We start from the raw sequence: 22,616 nt of genomic DNA, 5'->3' as shown, positions 1-22,616 counted from the left end.
CTATCTTAGCTTCTTCATCTTCCAACAAATTTCCTGCCGAACTAGTGGCCGCTCTCGCTTCTCTGCTCTGCTCTCCGGAAAAGGACACGGGTCACCCAGATTTCAGCGAGTTTGCCCTCGACTCTGACGAAAAGGAATGCATTGCCAGCAACTTTTAAGTCCGCTTTTTAAAAGGCCTGTGGAACCAATCCAGACTTTTCCTTTGCATTAAAGTTTTTGGCTGAGCTGAGACTAAGGGGGCCGTAGGTGACATTGGAAGAAGTCAGAGCATTAGAGGCTCGCGGGAGCCACCTTGGGGGAAGGGGAGACCCCTTGACAGCAGGGGACGGATTTGAATGGGAGGCTCCGTGGCCAAAGTTGGGGCCGGGATCCGGAAAAAGGGGCGGCTCGGGGCTGAGGGAAGCTGCCGGGGCGCGGCACGGGCAGCTTACTCCGGGGCGACGCTCTTCCACGCCTCGGAAAACGGGGTGTCCCAAGCTGGGGGAAACAGACCATCCCCAGTGTCCCAAAGCCGGGGCGGGGCTGTAAGGGACGAAGGACTCTCGCAGCCCAGACAGCGGAAGGCGGGCCCCGTGTAGAGGAGGCCCGGCCGCCTCAGCTGCCCCAAGCCCGGGGGTCTCTGCCCGAGACACCCCCTCCCCCGGCCCCGGACGCTGACACCACCACCGCCCTCAGGCAGTCACATCCCCCGAGCTCCGCCGAGGGACCCAGCCGCTCCCCGCCGGTAGGGGCCGTGGACAGCGGAGGGGCTCCTCAGCCGCAGGTCTCGGGAACCGGCTCCGGCTCCAGCGCTGCTCAGGCACAGACACCAAACCCCGCAGCCGCCATGATGGATTACGAGCCGCTCCACAACGAGGCCAGGCCCCGCCCTCGGCCCCGCCCACGGCGACGTCCGGAGCCCGCCTCGAGGGGACCTGGATGCCCCCAGAGCCGCTTTCCCGGGACACCGCCGCGCCTCCCGGCTCTGGTCCCACTGCCTGCGAAAGCCCGGCCCGGCGCGACCTTTTAAATGTGGCTTCTCTCAGCGCAAGGTGAGTGGTAAGGAAGCACCCGCCTCCTCTGTATTGCCATTGGCCTCCGAGAATCCGGGTCAGGGCTCTTTCCTCCGTCCCATTGGCCGCTGGGGGGGCAGTAGGGCTGGATCTCCTAGCCAACCGTGTTCGGCGCAGTCCGCGGTGCGTGCCGGGAGTTGTGGTCCCACGGCACGCGCCCGAGTCCGCCCGCACCAAGACTCCTGGCCCGGGCCCCGACTGCTGGGGCTCGGCCCCGCCCTCCTGGGACCTGGTAGACTCTGGCCGGCCTAGCGTAGGCCGGACCGTGTCTCCCCGGCGCGAGTAGTGAGACCTGGAAGAGCCAAAGCGAGGGAAAAACTGCGGATTGGATTTTCCTGGAACCGGAGTCGGATAACTTCTTTCAGTCTCTAAGGGAGAAAATTTGGCTCGCTCCTAGAAACCAAGGTTTTTGATGCCTCTCAACCCCTTTACCCTCCAAAAAGCATAAATATTAGAACTAGCGGGCCGGGCGCGGTGGCCCACGCCTGTAATCCCAGTACTTTGGGAGGCCGAGACGGGCGGATCACCTGAGGTCGGGAGTTCGAGACCAGCCTGACCAACATGGAGAAACCCCGTCTCTACCAAAAATACAAAATTCCCCGGGCGTGGTGGCACATGCCTGTAATCCCAGCTACTCAGGACGTTGAGGCAGGAGAATCGCTTGAACCCGGGAGGCAGAGATTGCGGTGAGCCGAGATCGCACCATTGCACTCTAGCCTGGGCAACAAGAGTGAAACTGCGTCTCAAAAAAAAACAAAAAACAAAAAAACAAACAAGAAAAAACTAGCCAAGAAATATACAGACATAGGGAAAACATCCGACATGTTGCTAACGAATTCAACTGTTTCTTTGGGCATTAGGAGGCTTACTCATTACAGAAAAGGCATTTGTTGGGTTTGCCAGGCGCTATCAGATGTTTGCCCCGGAACGAACCTTTAACATTATAATCATTTCACAGGTGAACACGTGTTCACATGAAAACATCCTCTATATTAGCCGAGAAAATGCCCAGATGGTTGGGTTTAGCAAGTCTACAGAACCAATGACCTAGATGTGCCAAAGCCACACCCGACAAATAATCCATGTTCTGCGACTAAAAAGCACCTTGGTCCCTATTACAGGCTCTCCACGTCTCCCCAGAGCGATGCACCTGACAGGCATCCCATTTCTCCCTTTCTTTCTTTCCTTGTCTTTTCCTCTTCTTTTCTTTCCTTCCTTCCTTTCTTTTTTTTTTTTCAGATGGAGTTTCGCTCCAGGCTGCGATGCAGTAACAGGATTTCAGCTCACCACAACCTTCACCTCCCGGGTTCAAGCGATTCTCCTGCCTCAGCCTCCCGAGTAGCTAGGATTACAGGCATACACCATCACACGTGCCTAATTTTTGTATTTTTAGTAGAGACGGGGTTTCCCCATGTTGGCCAGGCTGGTCTCAAACTCCTGACCTCAAGTGATCCACCCACCTTGGCCTCCCAAAGTGGTGGGATTACAGGCGTGAGCCACTGTGCCCGGCCCGAGATCCCGTTTCTAAGGAGGGATCCACTTATCACAGGTCCTACTTTACACCCAGCACTGTTTACACTCCATAAACTGCATTATCTCATGTAATCCTCACTATAGCCCAGTGAGGCATGTAATACTATTCCCCATAATACAGATGGGGAAACAGAGATGTGACTTACCTACCCAAGGTCACTTGGCCAATATGTGACAGTCACAATTTCATCCCAGACTGACCTTGCTCCAAAACCTATGGTTCCCACTGTACCATTCAGTATCAAAAACCTGTTGATCTGAGACCACTGATTTTTCACAAGTTGCTACTAATATGGGAGGAACAGCTGCATGATGAGTGTTGTACATTCAGCTATTAAGTATTTTAGAAATATTTCTGCTGCATTTAAAGATGACACTTACTTTTGATACTGGTTTCAAGAGGAATTAGTTACTTGGAAGGTACTGAATGGAAAACATGAAAAATTGTGCCTAGATTTAAAACTGGAATTTAAAAATTCGGATGTGATTTGGTTTAGCTTTGTTCTCTCACAAAATCATCTGGCTGACAATCTTAGTTCTGTAGTGTCATTCTTCAACTGTCAATGCCCTTGTTCTCCTTTATTTACCCATTATCTTTATTATTTACTTATTTGAGGCAGAGTCTTGCTCTGTTGCCCAGGCTGGAGTGCAGTGACACAATCTCTGCTCATTGCAACCTCCACCACCCAGGCTGAAGTGATTCTCCTGCCTCCCAAGTAGCTGGGATTACAGGCACATACCACACACCACACACCTGGCTAATTTCTGTATTTTTGTAGAGATGGAGTTTCGCCATGTTGGCCAGGCTGGTCTCAAACTCCCGACCTCAGGTGATCCGCCCTCTTGGTCTCCCAAAGTGTTGGTATTACAGGCATGAGCCATTGCACTTGGCCTATTTACCCATTATCTTATCCTGATTATATCCTAATTATTCCTTCTGGAGATTGTGCTTTCTTTTTATTCCCATTCATACTTGAGTCATTTTCTCCATTTTTTTTTTTTTGAGATGGAGTCTCGCTCGGTCGCCCAGGCTGGAGTGCAGTGGCGCAATCTCAGCTCACTGCAAGCTCCACCTCCCGGGTTCATGTCATTCTCCCGCTTCAGCCTCTGGAGTAGCTGGGACTACAGGCGCCCACCACCATACCCGGCTAAATTTTTTTGTATGTTTAGTAGAGACAGGGTTTCACCGTGTTACCCAGGATGGTCTTGATCTCCTGACCTCGTGATCCACCCACCTCAACCTCCCAAAGTGCTGGGATTACAGGCGTGAGCCATCGTGCACATTCTTTATTCTCTAGTTTAGCTTAAAATTGAGCAGTCAAATCAGAACCCCTAATACACATTTTTTTAAACTAACAATTCACGGCTGGGTGCAGTGGCTCACATTTGTAATCCCAGCACTTTGGGAGGCCAAGGCAGGCGGATCACTTGAGGTCAGGAGTTTTGAGACCAGCCTGGCCAACATGGTGAAAACCCTCACTACTAAAAATACAGAAATTAGCCGGGCATGGTGGCATATGCCTGTAATCCCAGCTACTCGGGAGGCTGAGGCAGAATTGCTTGAGTCTGGGAGGCGGAGGATGCAGTGAGCTGAGATCACGCCACTGCCCTCCAGTCTGGGACACAGTGAGACCGTGTCTCAGTAAATAAATAAATAACAATTCACTTAAGAAGCATTTACTGAATATCTGTATGTGAAGCACTGCTTTAGGTGCTGAGACACAGTGGTGGGGGAAGAGACCCACCCTTGCCCTCATGGAACCTACATGGAGGGATGGGCAATAAGCAAAATAAAAATCCAAAGAAAAGATCAGCCTCAATGCTGGAATTAAATTTCTGGGTCCAAACTTTCAGTCAGCCCAGTCCATCCTCTAAAGGACTGCATTATGACACCTCCCTAGAGCTTAAATCTACATTGATTCACAATTGCAAAGGGGCTTCATCAAGTCCCTTTAATTCTGAGTTCATTTCTTCACCCGTAAATGGAGGTCATAGCTTACTTTACAAGGGTTTTGGGTTTTTTAAATTTGGTTTGTTTGTTTGAAGACAGGGCCTTACTCTGTTGGCCAGGCTGGAGTGCAATGGCACAATCTCAGCTCACTGCAGCCTCGACTTTCTGGGTTCTGGTTATCCTCTGGCCTCAGCCTCCCAAGTAGCTGGGACTACAGGCACATGCCACCACACCTACGTTTTTCTTTTTTTTTTTTGGTGGTGGTGGTGTTTTGTAGAGACAGGGTTCATGAGGATCAAACTAGATCTCGTTTGGTTTTCCACAAAGATTGGGACTATGCTTCCTGGGAGTCACAGCAGAGGTCAACTGCACCTGATCTAAAGCCTTATCCCTAGTTTTCCACTTTGCTATTTTCTCGTTTTAGGTGAGCCCCATGTCCAATGCCCAGACTCTAATATTTTTTTCTAGAGATGCACTTTTTGTTTTTTTTTGGAGACAGAGTCTCACTCTGTCACCCAGGCTGGAGTGCCGTGGCACGATCCCAGATCATTGCAACCTCCACCTCCCGGGTTCAAGCAATTCACCTGCCTCAGCCTCCTGAGGGATTACAGGCGCCCACCACCACGCCCAGCTCATTTTGTATCTTTAGTAGAGATGGGGTTTCACCATGTTAGCCAGGCTGATCTCGAACTCCCGACCTCAAGTGATCCGCCCACCTCAGCCTCCCACAGTGCTAGGGTTACAGGTGTGAGCCACCGCACCTGGCCGATGCACTGTACTTTAAAAATGCCTGTATGATACTGTAGAATGATCCTTTTTTAAAAAACCGAGGCACAGTCTCAAGAGGTCCTGAGAACGTAGGCCCTGAATGATAGTTTTAAGGGCTTAAAAACTAGAATCCAAAGCCTGGCAAATGCCTGACAATCAGAAATAAATATCGCTTGGCTGGGTGCAGTGGCTCACATCTGTAATCCCAACACTTTAGGAGGCCAAGGCAGGCAGATCACCTGAATTCAAGAGTTCAAGAGCAGGATGACCAACATGGCAAAACCCCATCTCTACTAAAAATATAAAAATTCGGCTGGGCGCGGTGGCTCACGCCTACAATCCCAGCACTTTGGGAGGCTGAGGCGGGCAGATCATGAGGTCAGAAGATAGAGACCATCCTGGTTAACACAGTGAAACCTCGTCTCTACTAAACATACAAAAAATTAGCTGGGCATGGTGGCACGTGCCTGTAGTTCCAGCTCCTCTAGAGGCTGAGGCAGGAGAATCGCTTGAACCCGGGAGGTGGAGGTTACAGTGAGCCAAGATTACGCCACTGCACTCCAGCCTGGGTGACAGAGTGAGACTCTGTCTCAGAAAAACAAACAAAAATTAGCTGGGCATGGTGGTGGGTGCCTGTAGTCCCAGCTATGCAGGAAGCTGAGGCAAGAGTATCACGTGAACCCGGGAGGCGGAGGTTGCAGTGAGCTCACATCCCGTCACTGCACTCCAGCCTAGGGGATAGGGCGAGACTTTGCCTCAAAAAAAAAAAAAAAGTAATATTGAGTAATATTGTCAAATATTGAATAAATCCCTTCACGTTCATATATTTTAATTAAAAGTGATTCAGTTAAAGCAACCCCCCAAGTTGCTAAAGGGATTCAGTACCATGTAAAGATTTCAGTTTATTCCATTTTTTGGAAGAAAAAGAAACAAAACAAACAAAAAAAACACCTACTGGATTTACACTTAACAACAGCGCCCTCTAGTGGGCCACTGCAAGGAACTAATCACCAAAAATTGCTTGTGGATAGACTTTTATATTAGTTCCACTTAGTAGGTAATCACCATTCAGCAGATACTGGATGAACAGCATAGGCTGGCAGGCTGGGAGACACCAAGTGAGGAGGGTAAGTAAGCTGACATATGGCCCTGGGGAAAACCAAACCCAGCTACTCAGGAGGCTGAGGCGGGAAGATTGCTTGAGCCCAAGTCTGTAGTGAGCCATGATCGTGCCAGTGTATTGTAGCCTGGATTACAGAGACCTTGTCTCTTAAAAAAACAAAACCAAACTTGACTCAGACTCCCACTCTTTGCCATTCCCTTCTCTCCAGAGGTATACAGCCTGGATAACCTCAAAAACATGACAGGTCGATCCATCTAAAGCTGCAACACAGCCTATAGAATATTCAATTGTCTGCCAACTCCCCAAAACTAGTAATATAACTTTGGATAGGGAAAAAAAAAAAGAGGCCAGGAGCTATGGCTCACACACATAATCCCAGCACTTTGGGAGGCAAAGGTGGGTGGATTGCTTGAGCCTGGGCAACAACAACAAAATTTGTAAAAATAAAAAAAAAAAGGCAGGGCGTAGTGGCTCATGCCTGTAATCTCAACACTCTGGGAGGCTAAGGTGGGAAGATGGCTTGAGCAGGAGGGTTGCTTGAGGTCAGGAGTTCAAGACCAGCCCGGGCAACGTAGTGAGACTTCATCTCTACCGAAAAACAAAAACAAAAACAATTAGTTGGATGTGGTGGCTCAGCACCTGTAGTTCCAGCTACTCAGGAGGCTGAAGCTGGAGAATGCTTGAGACCAGGAGGTTGAGATGTGATTGTGCCACTGCAGTCCAGCCTAGGTGACAGGGCAAGACCCTTTCTCAAAACAAACAACAAAAAAAAAAAGTCAGGCATGGTGGTACATCACATGCCTGTGGACCCAGCTACTTGGGAGGCTAAGATAGGTTCACTTGAGCCTGGGAGGTAGAGGCTCCAGTGAGCCGTGATCCATGCCACCCCACTCCAGCCTGAGTGACAGAGTAAGACCCTGTCTCAAAAAAAGAAAGTGAGGTAAGAAGTTGTTTATTGTGTTGTTATAGAGAAGCATACCATTTAATGAAAAAGCGCCAAGTTGTATTTCAAAGTTATCAAATGCAGCGTTCAAAGTTACTACCATTGAGACTGTCCTAGGTTTACGTGGAGTAGTTAGGGCTCTGTCGGAAGGGCATTTTGTTTACCAAGCCCTTCCTCAGCTGTCCTCAGCTCCTTATTATTACCCAGAACAACAGAACAGAAAACGATGTTAAGACATCTATAGCTGGGCACAGTGGCTCACGCCTGTAATCCCAGCACTTTGGCAGGCTGAGGCGGGGGGATCACAAGGTCAGGAGATCAAAACCATCCTGGCCAACATGGTAAAACGCCACCTCTACTAAAAATACAAAAATTAATTGGGTGTGGTGGCACGTGCCTGTAATCCCAGCTACGCTACTCAGGAGGCTTAGGCAGGAGAATCGCTTAAACCCAGGAGGCGGAGGTTGCAGTGAGCTGAGATCATGCCACTGCACTCCAACCTGGTGACAGAGCAAGACTCCGTCTCAAAAAAACAAAAAAAAAGACGTTTATAAATATCAAAAAATATGGCTGGGTGCAGTGGTTCATACCTGTAATCCCAACACTTTGGGAGGCCGAGGCAGGTGGATCACGAGGTCAAGAGATCGAGACCAGCCTGGTCAACATGGTGAAACCATCTCTATTAAAAACACAAAAATTAGCTGGGCGTGGTGGCGCATGCCTGTAGTCCCAGCTACTTGGGAGGCTGAGGCAGAACTGCTTGAACCCAGGAGGTGGAGGTTGCAGTGAGCCGAGATCGAGCCGCTGCACTCCAGCCTGGCAACACAGTGACACTCTGTCTCAAAAACAAACAAACAAACAAATAGTTCATCACATATGTGAAAACAGCACTTGCATATAGTCCTTTTTTTTTTGAGACAGTCTCACTCTGTCACCCAGGCTGGAATGCAGTGGCACAATCTCAGCTCACTGCAAGCTCCGCCTCCCAGGTTCATGCCCTTCTCCTGCCTAAGCCTCCCAAGTAGCAGGGACTACAGGTGCCAGCCACCATGCCCGGCTATGGTTTTTTTTTTTTTGTATTTTAGTGGAGACGGAGTTTCACCGTGTTGGCCAGGATCGTCTTGATCTCCTGACCTTGTGATCCACCCACCTCAGCTTCCCAAAGTGCTGGGATTACAGGCATGAACCACCATGTCCGACCGTCTTTTTTTTTTCCCTTTTTTTTTTTTTTTTTGAGACAGTCTCATTGTGTCACCTAGGCTGAAGTGCAATGGTGCGATCTCAGCTCACTGCAACCTCTGCCTCCCGAATTCAAGCGATTCTCATGCCTCAGCCTCCTGAGTAGCTGACTACATACATGCTTGTGCCACCACACCCGGCTAATTTTTGTATTTTTGGTAGAGACAAGGTTTCACTATGTTGGCTGGGCTGGTCTTGAACTCCTGACCTCAGATGATCTGCCCACTCAGCTTCCCAAAGTGCTGGGATTATAGGCACATAGTACCCTTTTTAGGAAGGTTCCCCCAAACCTACATCAGGGCACCATTTTTAGATAGTCATCAGAAAAAACAATGCACAGGAATTCTCACATTCTTCAGCGAGAACTCTGGCGTCTTTTTATCTTTTAACTCTGAATTATCCACAAGTTAATGCACCACTACTTCAATTATAGGAGGAAAACAGCTTTGCTTTTCCAGTCTCCATTTTTCTTAGCTTATTTTCTTCATGTTTATCTGAGTACATGGACCCAGAACATTCACTCTATTATCATGAATAATTCAGCATCTTACAAGTCACTCTCCAAGCAGGACAGATTAAGGCAGCCTGGTGTGAACATAATCGCATCTATGGCTACAAGGAATATGCAACAGAAAATCAGATTCCAACCAAGCAAAAGGCTGCTTGGTTTTTTTTTTTTTTTTGAAACAGAGTCTCGCTCTGTCACCCAGGCTGGAGTGCGGTACGCGATTTCAGCTCACTGCAACCTCCACCTCCCACATTGAAGCGATTCTCCCGCCTCAGCCTCCCAAGTAGCTGGTACAGGTGCGCACCACCACACCTGGCTAATTTTTTGTATTTTTAGTAGAGATGGGGTTTCACCATGTTGGCCAGGCTGGTCTCGAACTATTGACCTCAGGTGATCTGCCCGCCTCTGCCTCCCAAAGTGCTGGGATTACAGGCGTGAGCCACCGCACCTGGCCTGCTTGGTTAACTTTATTCTTCCAACTTTACCAGCTACATTCTCAGTCATTTAAAGGATATAGGAATAGAGGCCAAAACAGACCATTTGGAGGTCAGGGACGCCATGTTTTCTATTGGGGCAATTTCACGGGGCACTGTGCCTTGTGAATGACAGTGAGTGGAAGACAAAGGATTCTCCATATTATTCCAGGATGGGAGTCCATTCGACTGGAACACTGTGCACTTTGAAAGAGCTGAAACTATTCCCTAATGCTGGGACTCAGCTGGCAACCCAGGAAGCACCGTTCATCTGCCACCCAGGCTTGGTGTTAGGACAGGAGAAAGCAGGCCTGTGGGCTGGAGGCAGTCACAGGGCCGTCAATGCAGACAAACGGATGCTCTCTCAAGTCTTCGCTGAGCCACATATGGGGACCACACATCACAGTCTTCACTCCTGCAAGGTCCACAGTCCTGTCCTTCTGGAGCGCCTCCTTATCCCTCCTGTTCTAAAAGCCTCTGGCGTGTTTCCATCACAATCTCCTCCATTATTTCTGGCTTTAAGATGTCTTTGATCTGAAAAAAGGGAAAAGGCATTTGTTCAGAAAAGAAACCAACCATAAACAGACCACCAAGCCAATCCAAACATAAATCAAGCCGTTAACATAAACTTTGTGTTCCTTTCATGTCTCAGAGACTAAGCGTTACAAGATATGATCTGCTAGAAGCAGCCTAATAAATCAGCAAGATTCTCTGGGATATAGCCGACAAGAACAAAGATATTATTCTGACATTCATCCAAAAGCTGGCTGAAATTTGCGATAGGTAAGACGCAGTCCAGAGGTTGCTCTCATAAACTAGTCCCACCTGACACCTCCCGCCCCAAAATCCTTAGACTGACACTAGGCATTGAGAATATTGCAAGTATCTTAGGGAAAGATCTACCAGACACTGATTAAGGCTGTTTCAGACCAGTTCATACTGACGGATGTTGGGAAAGTATTGGGGATACGTGCATATTGTCTCTGAACAAACAACAGAGCGAGCGGCTCACTGATCAGTGAAGAAGGGAGAGGCCCTGCGGAGAGTACCTGATGTGGAAGGGATGCTTCATAGCAGTACAGGATGCTGGTATCATACAGCATCATCCTCTGAGTTACCAGCGAGATGATGCAGTTCCGAAGCCGGGATATCACCTCTCGATCAGCAAGAGAGACAGGCTATAAGGAGACACAGAGAAGGGAAGGGAAATATAAACAGGATCAAAATACATGACCAGCCACAGAAATTCACAAATAAATCATTTATGACTCAGACAATATTACCCCAGAACTCCAAATCAACCAAACAGCTAACTCCAAGGGAGATTAAAAGGAATGGGGCAGGGCGCAGTGTCTCATGCCTGTAATCCCAGCACTTTGGGAGGCCAAAGCGGGTGGATCACAAGGTCAGGAATTCGAGACCAGCCTGACCAACATGGTGAAACCCCATCTCTACTAAAAATACAAAAATTAGGAGAGCATGGTGGGGCACACCTGTAATCCCAGCTACTCGGGAGGCTGAGGCAGGAGAATCACTTGAACCCAGGAGGCGGAGCTGGCAGTGAGCCGAGATGGCACCACTGCACTCCAGCCTGGGTGACAGAGCAAGACTCTGTCTCAAAACAAAACAAAACAAACAAAACAGAAAAAGAATGGCTTCTTCACTGGCTCTTCGGCTATTACCCTGCAACTTTGCCATCTCCACCAACAAACATCAAACCATTCACTGAGTTCATCTCCTTAGAAGAGAGAAGATAATATGGGGTTCATGAACACACCTTGATGGAAAGTCAGTGACTCAGCCTACAGCAGTAACATGGCTAAAAACAACCAACTTCACTGGCCACAAAAACACAGCAAAGACTGAGCCCCCTCCATCCCACTGACAATGGCCACAGTGTTTGCTCACCTCCAGGTTTGCAATGAAGCCCCCTGCTTCCTCTTCTTTGTGCTCAGGTGTTGGGTAAATCCAGATGAAGCCATTGTTGCCGAGAATCACTGAGGCACCACATGGCAAATCATGAAAGTGGGTCTTCTGCCGTTTCACCAGGGAGGGGGAAACCTGGACCAAAACCCCCTGACCTAGCTAAAGAAATATATCACAAAGCTAGGTCACTGCAGGATCAGTGGGATGAATGAAAAGGAGACTGCAGAATATACATCCTAAGTATATTCAAATTGGTGTCCTTCCTGTTTATAATTGCTGTCGCCTACATGCATACACATAGTACACATTTTTGCAGAGAACACTTTGGGACTCAGGCTATTCATACATCCCAGCAGAAGGTGACTTTCGATACTCTTCTCTGTCATTTCCCTTTGCAGTCTTCCTTGCACTGTAAGCCAGAACTCATGTGCCAGACATTAGAGAAGCTGAAGCCAATGAGGAAGTGAGCTGGAGCCTCCTGCTGGCCCAGGAGCACTGCGTTGTTCCATGACCCTAGCTCATACCTGAACCCCACTCATCTTGCCTGTGAGATGTGTGCCTCTGGGTAGGTAAGGAGATGGCTGGAGATGGGTGCAAATCCATGTCTGGTCCTGGCAGGACAGCTCAAGTCCACGTCCTGCCAAGGGCGAGTCCGCAGGACCCAGGGTTGTGAAAGTCAGCATACTGCAGCAGTCCTCTGCCTACTCCAGGTACATCAACGTGGCTGGCTGCAGCCACTCCATTAAGGGAAGAGGTTTTTGTTCCGCTCAGAAAATAAAAACCTTCACCCAGATAAAGCTAAGAGACTAGTAAATCCTAATTCGTTTTAGGAAGTATGCTCTCCTTAAAATAATAGCTTCAATAATGCAACTTCGTATAAGAAAAGCAGTGAAATTCCATTTAGAGGCTCAGATGACAGGGCAAGCTTTGCCAGCAATAACATCCACTGGACTGATTGGACGTTCGTCTAAGGGCTGTTTAACCAGGCCCAGCCTGCCTTTGTTCCCAGGACAGCCTCAGCCCCAGTGCTGAGTTGCAGCGCCCCCTGGAGGAAGAGAGACAGCTGCGCCTCCCAGCCCACAGTTGGAGGGGCTCTTCTGGTGGAAGTCAGTCTCCTTGGAGAAAAAGGATAAAACTTGTTTTTTACAAGGCTACTGACCCATGACCCTGTGAACCCTGACCTTCCTGATGTTACGTTTAAGGAACACGATCAGTTTGTGGGATGCCAGCCTCTATTAATGCTTAGCTACTGGGGTTCTTTAGGCCAGAATTCCAGAGAGCTATGGGGATTCAGAAATAGCCTTGTAGTCTCAGTCAGCAAACAGGAACATCAAGAGCCCGACTTACTTTTCCATATTTCAGGCTCCTCGTGTGCAGAGAGACAGCTCCGTCAGAGAACACTGCCTGGACCTCAGCCTGGCCAGGGTGATGAAGGAACAAACAGCAGCCTCAGCCACACGCTGTCCTGTCCTCTGCAGCCTCTGCCCCTTGACCCCACACCTCCATCTTTTCCTCCCCTCTCCAATGGTCCAGGCTCAACAATCTTAGACCCAGAGGACATCACTGTGACCTCACCTCTCCCCTTGGTTGTCATGAATATCTTTTTTTAAAAAATAGAGACAGAAGGCCAGGTGCGGTGGCTCACATCTGTAATCCCAGCACTTTGGGAGGCTGAGGTGGGTGGATCACCTGAGGTCAGGAGTTCTAGACCAGCCTGACCAACATGGAGAAACCCCGTCTCTACTAAAAATACAAAATTAGTCGGGTGTAGTGGCGCATGACTGTAATCCCAGCTACGCGGGAGGCTGGGGCAGGAGAATCGCTTGAACCTGGGAGGCAGAGGTTGCGGTGAGCCAAGATCGCACCATTGCACTCCAGCCTGGGCAACAAGAGTGAAACTCTGTCTCCAAAATAAGTAAATAAATAAATAAATAAAAGACAGAGGCCAGGCATAGTGGCTCATGCCTGTAATCCCAGCACTTTGGGAGGCCGAGGTGGGCAGATCACCTGAGGTCAGGAGTTCGAGACCAGCCTGGCCAATATGGTGAAACCTGTCTCTCCTAAAAATACAAAAATTAGCCAGGCATGACGCACGCCTGTAATCCTAGCTATTTGGGAGGCTAAGGCAGAATTGCTTGAATCTGGGAGGCGGAGGTTGCAGTGAGCCAAGATCGCACCACTGCACTCCAGTCTGGGCAACAGAGCAAGACTCCGTCATTTAAAAAAATAATAATAATTTTTAAAAAAAGATAAAACAGAGACAGAGTCTTGCTCTGTCACCCAAGCTGGAACGCAGTGGTGTGATCATAGCTTACTGTAGCCTTGAGCTCCTGGGCTCAAGCAACCCTCTGGCCCCAGCCTCCTGAGTAGCTAGGACTACAGGCATGTGCCACCAGGCCCGGCTAATTTTAATTTTTTTGTAGAGAGGGGGGTCTTGCTATGTTGCCCAGGCTGGTCTTGAACTCTTAGGCTCAAGCAATCCTCCCTCCTTGGCCTTCCAAAGCGCTGGGATTACAGGCATGAGCCACCACACTCGGCCTGTCATTAATGTCTTGACGTGAACAACACCTTTTCCACTCCCTGCGCTAAAAGTTAACATCACTAACAAAAGCCTAGCCTAAAGCACAGGCCACCGTAAGTTACAAGACCCAAAGAAATGACTTAGCAGCAGGTCCGAACAAGAGCTGGGGAGTCAGCCTGAATTAAGGAGACTGAGAAAGGATGCAGCAGAGCCCGACACTTGGTCTAAGACTCGGATCCCTGCAAGGATGACACGGTTCTTCCGTCAGAGACATACAGTGGAAGGCCCACTTCCCAGTCCCATAGAAAAGCATCAAGAGGCTGGAGTGCAAAGCGCAGGATACACTGATAAGGTCCCCTTCCTGTAAGAAACCTCTCATTGCAAGCTCATCTTCTGCAGATCTTCTCCTCTGAAATACACAAAGAAATGACATTACTTAAGCCAGATCCTCAGAAAGGTCTCCATCACTTCTTTCTCTTTCACTTCCTTTTGAGATTTTTGAGGCCAACCACAATATTCAAGCACTGAGAACTATGGCAGGAGTAGGTAACCCAAGCCACTTGAGGGCAATCAGTGATAATCACGACTTTTCATCCCAAAAGACTTTACCACAGCTCCTCTTCTCTTCCTCTTTCCCTCCCTTCTCTGAGCAACATTCACACCCCTCCCAATCTCACCCAGCCAACATTTCCATACTCATCTTCCATGACAGCCCTCTGCGGTCCAGCAGGACCAGACTAACTCCTGCTTGGATATATCTCTGCTCACACATTTCCCTCTATCTCAGATTCCCTGAACTAGTCATTTAAAGTCTCTCCATCCTTCCAGGATCAACTCCAATGCCTGTCTTTCCTACGAGCTTCTCTCACTGAAATCTCCTTTTGTATAACCACAGCTTATTTATTCTACTGCCAGGGACTAGGTCAGTTATCTTATATCCCCTGCTGGGGAACTCAGTCGTGCTTGGCACTCGGCACAGAGCTTGGCACTCGGCACAGAGCTTGGCACAGTAAGCCTCTCTGCAAATACATGCTGGACTGAAGATCAAGCTGAACCATGGCATTTTACAAAAGGCTGTGGCTTGGTTACTGTGGTTGTCTGGAATAACCAAATGCCTTTCAATTCACAAAAAACTAATGTAAAGACAACTTTTCAAGGAACATCTTCACTGTGCAAGGCTGATATGTCTGAAAAGGAAAACTATTAACAACTAGCATCTAAGGGCTTCTCTCCCCAACTCTCTGTTGGGATCCCACCCCATGGATGTTTCTGATCCTATTATATGCCAACTGCTCCCTCTTTCGGGAGACCTGGACCAGGTGAACAGTGTACATACACATCCAGGCAGCAAACTTCACAACAGACAAACAGGAGTCAAAGGGGCAACCTCAGTGTAAAGCAAAGTCCTCTGGTAGAACAAAGGGTCCCACGGCTCCCCCCAGCCCACTGGGCCCTAGTCCATGGCCCCAGCTGTAGTCCTTACCAGCTCTCCTCCAGGAAGGTTCATGGACGAGAGCAGCAAGACCGAATCCAGCCTGGAGTTGGTCTCCACCTTCCACCTCTTCTGTTGAACCTATAAGCCAAGTTCCACAGTTGGACACATGCTCCAGGGACAGGAGTTCATATCATAAATAACCAGTAAGGCCAGACGCGGTGGCTCACGCCTGTAATCCCAGCACTTTGGGAGGCCGAAGCTGGTGGATCATTTGAGGTCAGGAGTTCGAGACCAGCCTGATCAGTATGATGAAACCCCATCTCTACTAAAAATACAAAAATTAGCCAGGCGTGGTGGCAAGTGCCTGTAATCCCAGCTACGTGGGAGGCTGAGACAGGAGAATTGCTTGAACCCGGGAGGTGGAGGTTGCAGTGAGCCAAGATCACGCCACTGCACTCCAGCCTGGGCGATAGAGCAAGACCCCATCTCAAACAAACAAACAAAAATTAACCAGTAATCTGAAATCGAACAAGCCACATATTTACATCAGAGGCCACACAATAGCCAAATGCAATGAATGCCTTTTTCATTAACTACAAGTGGAATGACTGTCCCATGAATGAAATCGCCAGCCTGCCTCGACTTTGTAAACACCAATCTGATATCGACGTTACCTCTGTGATTCGTCCCACTACAATGTCTCCTACTTCACCAATGTATCTGAAAGATAAAACACAAGGGATTCATCCATCTGTGAGCAGACTTTCTGACAAGACCACACACCATTTGAGATGTCAGTTCGACAGGGTGAAAGCCTGGAATAGGCGCCACATTCAGCAAATTCATGTAACTATATTGTCTGGACTTATTTTCAGAAATTGCTAACTTCAAACATTCCTCCACGTATAAAGTCTCCATTAACTATCCTTAGACATATCACTATTCCAAGTAGTTCATTTAGCCAAAAACCCCTATTTTGTTCGATTACATGACAATGGAAAACAGGGACTATTTTCCTGTGGCACATGGATGAGCTGTGCACCAGCCAAAGGAAGAGAAGGGAAATCTGAGCCAGGACGCCAACCACACGAGTCTGCTCATGTCTCCTCCACTCACTCACTGCCTGCTCCTCTCAAGCTAGTTCCTTATCCATGATTCTAATGAGACGTACTCGGTGCTGAGGCTAAGTCCTTAGAACTCTTCACTTTTCGGCCACTCAATCTAATACCTTTAAAACACCACTCTGTGCTGTGACTGTGCCAGTCTCCTGAATTCCAAATCCTACTCAATTGCTAGCTACCCAACTCTGCCATATAGATGACTAACAAGCATTTTCCAATGTATCAAGCCCAAAACTAAGCTTTCCCGCAGCCCCCCCAGTCCTCCATAGCAAACCGAGATAGGGGATGAGTTATCCCCATCTCAGTCAATGGTGACTCCATCCCCTCAGTTGCTCAGGCCAAAAACCTTGGAGAGTTCCTCGATTCCTCTCTCTCTCTCTCACGCTCCTGGACAAGTCTAGTAGCAAATCCTGTTGGCTCTACCCTTAGAACATATGCAGGAAATAAAAGGCATCCAAATTGGAAAGGAAGAAGTAAAATTATTTCTATTCACAGTTGACTGGGTCCTATGTACAGTAAAGCCCAAAGAATACAAAACCCAATACCTTTTCATGATTTTAAAAAAACATTCAGAAAATAAAATCTGTGTAGATTCCAATCACTCCTCCACCTTCCACTGCTCCCACCTTAGTTGAAGCCACCATCACTTCAGATCATGAGTATGGTCCCTAATCCACCTCCCTAAGCTTGCCCTATCCCCCTTCAATCTCCCATCAGCAGCCAGAGTGAGCTTAAGTCCAGATCAAGTCCTTCCTCTGCTCCACCCCTTCCAGTGCTTCCCAGATTACACAAAGTAGAAGCCAAAATGCTTAGTCTGGCTACAAGGCAGGCCCACGCCCGCCCACCTCAGCTCTCTGCTTACATCTGCCCCTTCTCTCCCCCTCACTCACTCTGTTCCAACCCCACTGGCTTGCTTTCTGGGGCTAACCTTCATTGAATGCTTCTAGGTATCGGGCCCTGTGCTAAATACTTTACATGTGCCATCTCACTGAATTCTAAAGAAAATCCTAGGCCAGGCACAGTGGCTCACGCCTGTAATCCTAGCACTTTGGGAGGCCCAGTGGGGGGAAATTATCAGAGGTCAGCAGTTCGAGACCAGCCTGGCCAACATGGTGAAATCCTGTCTCTACTAAAAATCGAATAAAATTAGCCAGGCGTGGTGGAGGGCGCCTGTAATCCCAGCTACACCGGAGGCTGAGGCAGGAGAATTGTTTGAACCCAGGAGGCAAAGGCTGCAGTGAGCCAAGATCACGCCACTGCACTCCAGCCTCGGCAACGGAGCAAGACTCCGTCTCAAAAAAAAAAAAAAAAAAAAATCCTATGAAGTAGGCCATGCTATTATACTCACTTTGCAGAGGAGGTAACCAAGGCTTGGAGTGGTGACATAACATGGGGAAACCTCTGAAGCCTGCACTGATCTGCACCACCCCACCTATAGTCACGGTCAAAACCTCAGACTTACAGCACGACAGGGCAGGCAGGGGTGGGGTGGGGGATAAGGAGGGGGCAGGAAAAGCCTGGTAGTACAACCTGGATGCCGCAAGAAAGGGAATACACACCTTTTGTTCTCACCTGGTTTTCAAAGCTTTCACACAGATCAACTTGTTTACTCTCTCCACAGAGCCAGCAACAGATGCAATGAGCTTCTCTTCTCCCATATACGTTCCATGGCCCCTGATGCAAGGCGAAGATACAAAGAAAGGATAGGAGGGTAACTCGAGGTGACCTCTCTCCCTTCAAAAACAATGGGTTCCTCACAGCTAACAGGCTCCCCCTGCAAAGCATGGCTTCTGTGCTGGCTGCTCCCTCTGCCTTCAGTGCTCCTTCTCCAGACAGCTACTTGGACATCACTCCTCTCACTCAGGTCTGCTCAGGTGTCACTTTCTGCAGCAGGCCTACCTTGACTGTGCCATTGAAAACACAGCCCACCCCGTTGCCACCACTCCCCCCTATACCATTGACCCTGCTCCACTTTTTACCCTATTGCATTATTACCTAACATTCTGAATAACTTATTCATTGCGCTTATTATCTATCTCTCCCTGTTAGAACTCCACCAGGACAGAGATTTTTCACTCTGCCATAATAACCCAACTGCACAAAATATATGTTGAAAGCATTAATGAAAGAATGAATCTTAAGATTTCCTAGGGGCCAGGCATGGTGGCTCATGCCTGTAATCCCAGCACTTTGGGAGGCTGAGGCGGGCAGATCACACTTGAGGTCAGGGGATCGAGACCAGCCTGGCCAACATGGTGAAACCCTGTCTCTACTAAAAAAAAAAAAAAAAAAAAATTAGCTGGGCATGGTGGCATGTGCCTGAGTAGCTCGCATGAGTAATCCCAGCTACTCAGAAGGCTGAGGCAGGAGAATCACTTGAACCCAGGAGGCAGAGGTTGCAGTGAGCCGAGATCGCACGACTGATCTAAGAGAGACTCCGTCTCAAAAAAGAAAAAAAAAATTTCCTAGTATCCACTAACCTTAAACTAACAGGGCAAAGGGCGATGCTATGAATGCTGTGCCCCTTGTACATATACATGTACAAAAAAAAAAAAAAGGTTGAAACACTAGTGTTATCTATGATGATATAATGGCTGGTTTTACTTCTTTTCTTACATAATTGTCTCATTTAATCCTCATTACCATATCATACTGTTATTATCACTGTCTTACAGATGAGGAAACTGACCATGGAGAGGCAATGCCGCTAATAAGATGTGATGGTAGCAGGACTGGAACCCCAACTGTCTGACTCAAGAGCCTTCCCTCTTAACCACAATACACTATATTACACCCCTTAGATTCAAAATGTGTATAAATGGGTGCATGCAGCACAATGTAACTGTTTGCCCTAAGCTCGAACAATTACGGATTCTAAACTGAAGAGGAGGCGGCCAAGAACGCCCACCGTCCCCTCAGAGAGCTGCAAACTGGAAAAGAGCCTGCGCCTAACCCTCCCCAGCTTTCCAGGTCTCCCACAAGGAAGGCTCAAAGATTTGGACTTCAGGCAGAAGACCCAAAAGTCACAGCCACCCGAGGTCAGGAGTGGAGGGTTTCAGGAAGCTGAGACAAATGCAGACGGGGACACACAAGATGCAGGGGGCAAGAAGCACGAGACTCGGAAGCGAGGCGAGTAGGATGCTCAGAGGAAGTGCCTTGGGTCCCGCGGAGAGTTACACACACAGGGATACGCGGCCTGGACCACGTGCAGAGAACCCTGAAGCCGCTCTCTGAAGCCTCGACTCCCCCAAGTCCCCACGTACCGCATGAATCCCGTATCCGTAGTGATTGTGTCCCCCGGCACCACTAGATGTTTCTTAGTGTCGCGGCCCAGTCTCTCGCTAAGAGGCTTGCGAGCCACTGGAAGCCTCATCTCCACCGCCATCTTGGCGCCAATGAGTTGCGCAGGCGCAGCTCAGCCGGGAGCCGCGATATCCGACTCCGCAACTCCCGGCCGCGTTGGGAGGGGCGGGGAAGGGCGGGGACTCAGGGCAGCTGCCAATGAGAACTCACGGCCTAGAGGCCATGTTTACAATTGGCAACAATAAGGCGAACCCGAAGGGAAGGGAGTCGAGCTGCCATGTCTACTGTTGGCAAGGGAGCACCCGTGGAATAATAAAATCTGACGTTGTGTGGCGTGTGACTTTTTACCAAAACTGTCTTGTACTCATCATCCCATTTATTGTTTACCAGGGTTAGATATAATTGAGAAACGGACCTCTGAGTTTCTGTCCAATTCTAAGCTGCCGAAATCCGATATTTTGTAAGAGAGAGCTCAGGAGGGTGGAGAGATGGGATCTACAGAAAACACTATTTGAACAGAAAGAAGAGCCCCTTTCCACACGGTTCCCAGTAGCCCCAGGATTCTACATTGCGGCCGCCCTGTGGGTGCTGGCTCAACATCATCATCTATACCCCCAAAACCGGGCTCTAGATACTTTTCACTTGGTTCTGTCCTTTCATAAAGACTCCTTTGAACAAGCTAATTTACTCCAACATTTCTTTTGGAAACAAGTTAAAAATCGTCTAAGAAAACAGGTCAAACCTTGCAAGCCAGGTATATTTGGTAGGGAAGGGAAGAGCACACATAATGCGAAGATCTTGGCTTGCATTTAGTTAAACAGCGAGTCGAGCGCTCTCTGTGTGCCAGGCGCTGTTATAAGGATTCAGCGGAGAACAGACAGCTGTCACTGTGGGTTTTTCTGCGGCTCTATTTTAATAGGAGCGTACCCCTCGCCCCTTCTCCCCGTCCCCCACTACCCTCTCCCTCTCCTTGCCCTGCATTCACAAGAAACAAATTGGGGATGGTAATTCCCCATGCACAGGGACTCTAAAGAGGATTAAATGAAATCATTTGCATCAGCTGTGGTCAGTAAAGCTGGTAAACCAAGTCCGCCTCCTGAAGAAAGATCCGTCGAGCCAATTGTTTTATAAATCTCCAAAGCGACAGCATTTCTTCCACTTAAGCAAGGCTCACGACCACACTTAAGAAAGCCAGCCCTGCCAGGCAGTCGATGACATGAATGCTAGTGCCCCAAGGCCCTGGGTCAGTGGACTGCCAGACCCTCGCCCTCCGCCTTGCCTGGAGGAAGGCGCTAGAGCCTAGCCCCTCGGTCCAGTCCTGCCGCGGCCATAAGAGGGCGATGGTGTCCTTTGAGCCCGCGTAGCCCGGCAGCCAGGGAGCCAGGCCCAGCGAGCGGCCCTAGGCGGAGGAGAGAGTAGGCCTGACACCATCCAAGTTCTTCCCGGGAGGGAGAGACGTCGCCTTTACCCCTCGCATTCTCACAGCATTCACATTCACGGAGCCTGTGACAAGGTTGGCATTGTGGATACCAGTTTATGGAGGAGGAAATCGAGGCCCTAAAAGGAATGGAATTCACATTAGCAGATGGCAGCAAAGCCGATGTGTGTTCCAACCGCACGCGATTTACCCCAGAACCTGCACCCTTTACCAAACATAACCCGAGTGCTTCGGCTGGTCCTTTGCTGAGTGCTTTACAAATACTATGTTATGTATTCCTCACTTTCAGCCCATCTTCGAGGTAGGCATTGCTATCCCTGATGATCACTTGGGGCCACCGAGCACCCCAAACAGACTCGTAACTGGGACTAGAATCCAAAACGACAGACTCTTCCTCTCCCATCCGCAGTGCTCCTCTTTCTGCATCATCATACGCACCCTTTTTTATTTTTTATTTTTTTTGAGACAGTCTTTGTCACCCAGGCTGGAGTACAATGACACGATTATGGCTTACTGCAGCCTCGACCTCCTGGGCTCAGGTAATCCTATCACCTCAGCCTCTTGAATAGCTTGGACTACAGGCACATGCCACGAGGCTCGGCCAATTTTTTGTATTTGCTTTGTGAAGACGGGGTTTCACCATGTTGCCCAACCTGATCTCGAACTCCTAAACTCAAGTGATCTGCCCACCTTGGCCTCCCAAAGTGCTGGGATTACAGGCATGAGCCACCGAGCCGGGCCACACTTACCCCTTTACCACCAGTAGACAAGTGGGAACCCGGAGACAGAGCAGCACATCCCAGGGGGCTTGTAAAAAGTATAGATTCCTTAGGCATTGAGGCTGTAAACCCCCAATATCTGAGACAGGTCTCAGTTAATTTAGAAAGTTTATTTCGCCAAGATTGAGGACGTGTGCCTGTGGCACAAGCTCAGGAGGTCCTGACAACCTGTGCCCAAGGTGGTCAGAGCGCAGTTTGGTTTTATACATTTTGGGGAGACATGAGGCATCAATCAACGTATATGAGATGAATATCGGTTCGGTCCAGAAAGGCAGGACAACTCGAAGCTGGGAAGGGGCCTCCTGGTCACAGATAGATAAGAAACAAATGGTTGAGGCCGGGCGTGGTGGCTCACGCCTGTAATCCCAGCACTTTGGGAGGCCGAGGTGGGTGGATCACGAGGTCAGCAGATCGAGACCATCCTGGCTAACACGGTGAAACCCTGTCTCTACTAAAAATACAAAAAAAATTAGCCGGGCATGGTGGCTGGCGCCTGTAGTCCC

At 49.0% G+C, this 22,616-nt stretch overlaps 2 protein-coding genes and 1 long non-coding RNA gene across 3 annotated transcripts; 1 reads left to right on the top strand and 2 right to left on the bottom strand.

The window, feature by feature from the left end:
• Positions 1-154: 154 nt before the first annotated feature.
• Positions 155-253, bottom strand: LOC131384344 (uncharacterized). The gene has a single exon (XM_058444873.1). The coding sequence runs from the start codon at positions 251-253 to the stop codon at positions 155-157; it is 99 nt and encodes a 32-aa protein (XP_058300856.1).
• A 958-nt stretch (positions 254-1,211) lies between these two features.
• Positions 1,212-13,170, top strand: LOC131384345 (uncharacterized). The gene is made up of 3 exons (XR_009215099.1): positions 1,212-1,457; positions 11,915-12,081; positions 12,879-13,170. It is a non-coding gene; the product is annotated as an uncharacterized LOC131384345 (long non-coding RNA).
• EXOSC2 (exosome component 2) lies at positions 6,082-20,016 on the bottom strand. Its single transcript, XM_032165433.2, has 9 exons — positions 19,857-20,016; positions 18,166-18,267; positions 16,147-16,192; positions 15,521-15,610; positions 14,381-14,446; positions 12,864-12,932; positions 11,499-11,675; positions 10,640-10,768; positions 6,082-10,124 (listed from the first exon to the last, which is right to left on the bottom strand). The coding sequence occupies exons 1-9, from the start codon at positions 19,976-19,978 to the stop codon at positions 10,044-10,046; spliced, it is 882 nt and encodes a 293-aa protein (XP_032021324.1). The 5' UTR covers positions 19,979-20,016; the 3' UTR covers positions 6,082-10,043.
• Positions 20,017-22,616: the final 2,600 nt, after the last annotated feature.

This window comes from Hylobates moloch, unplaced genomic scaffold (assembly GCF_009828535.3).
Source record: "Hylobates moloch isolate HMO894 unplaced genomic scaffold, HMol_V3 SCAFFOLD_10, whole genome shotgun sequence".
NCBI classification, from domain to species: Eukaryota; Metazoa; Chordata; class Mammalia; order Primates; family Hylobatidae; genus Hylobates; species Hylobates moloch.
The sequence above is the reverse complement of the archived record's forward strand: the minus strand, read 5'-3'. Positions and strand labels throughout refer to the sequence as shown.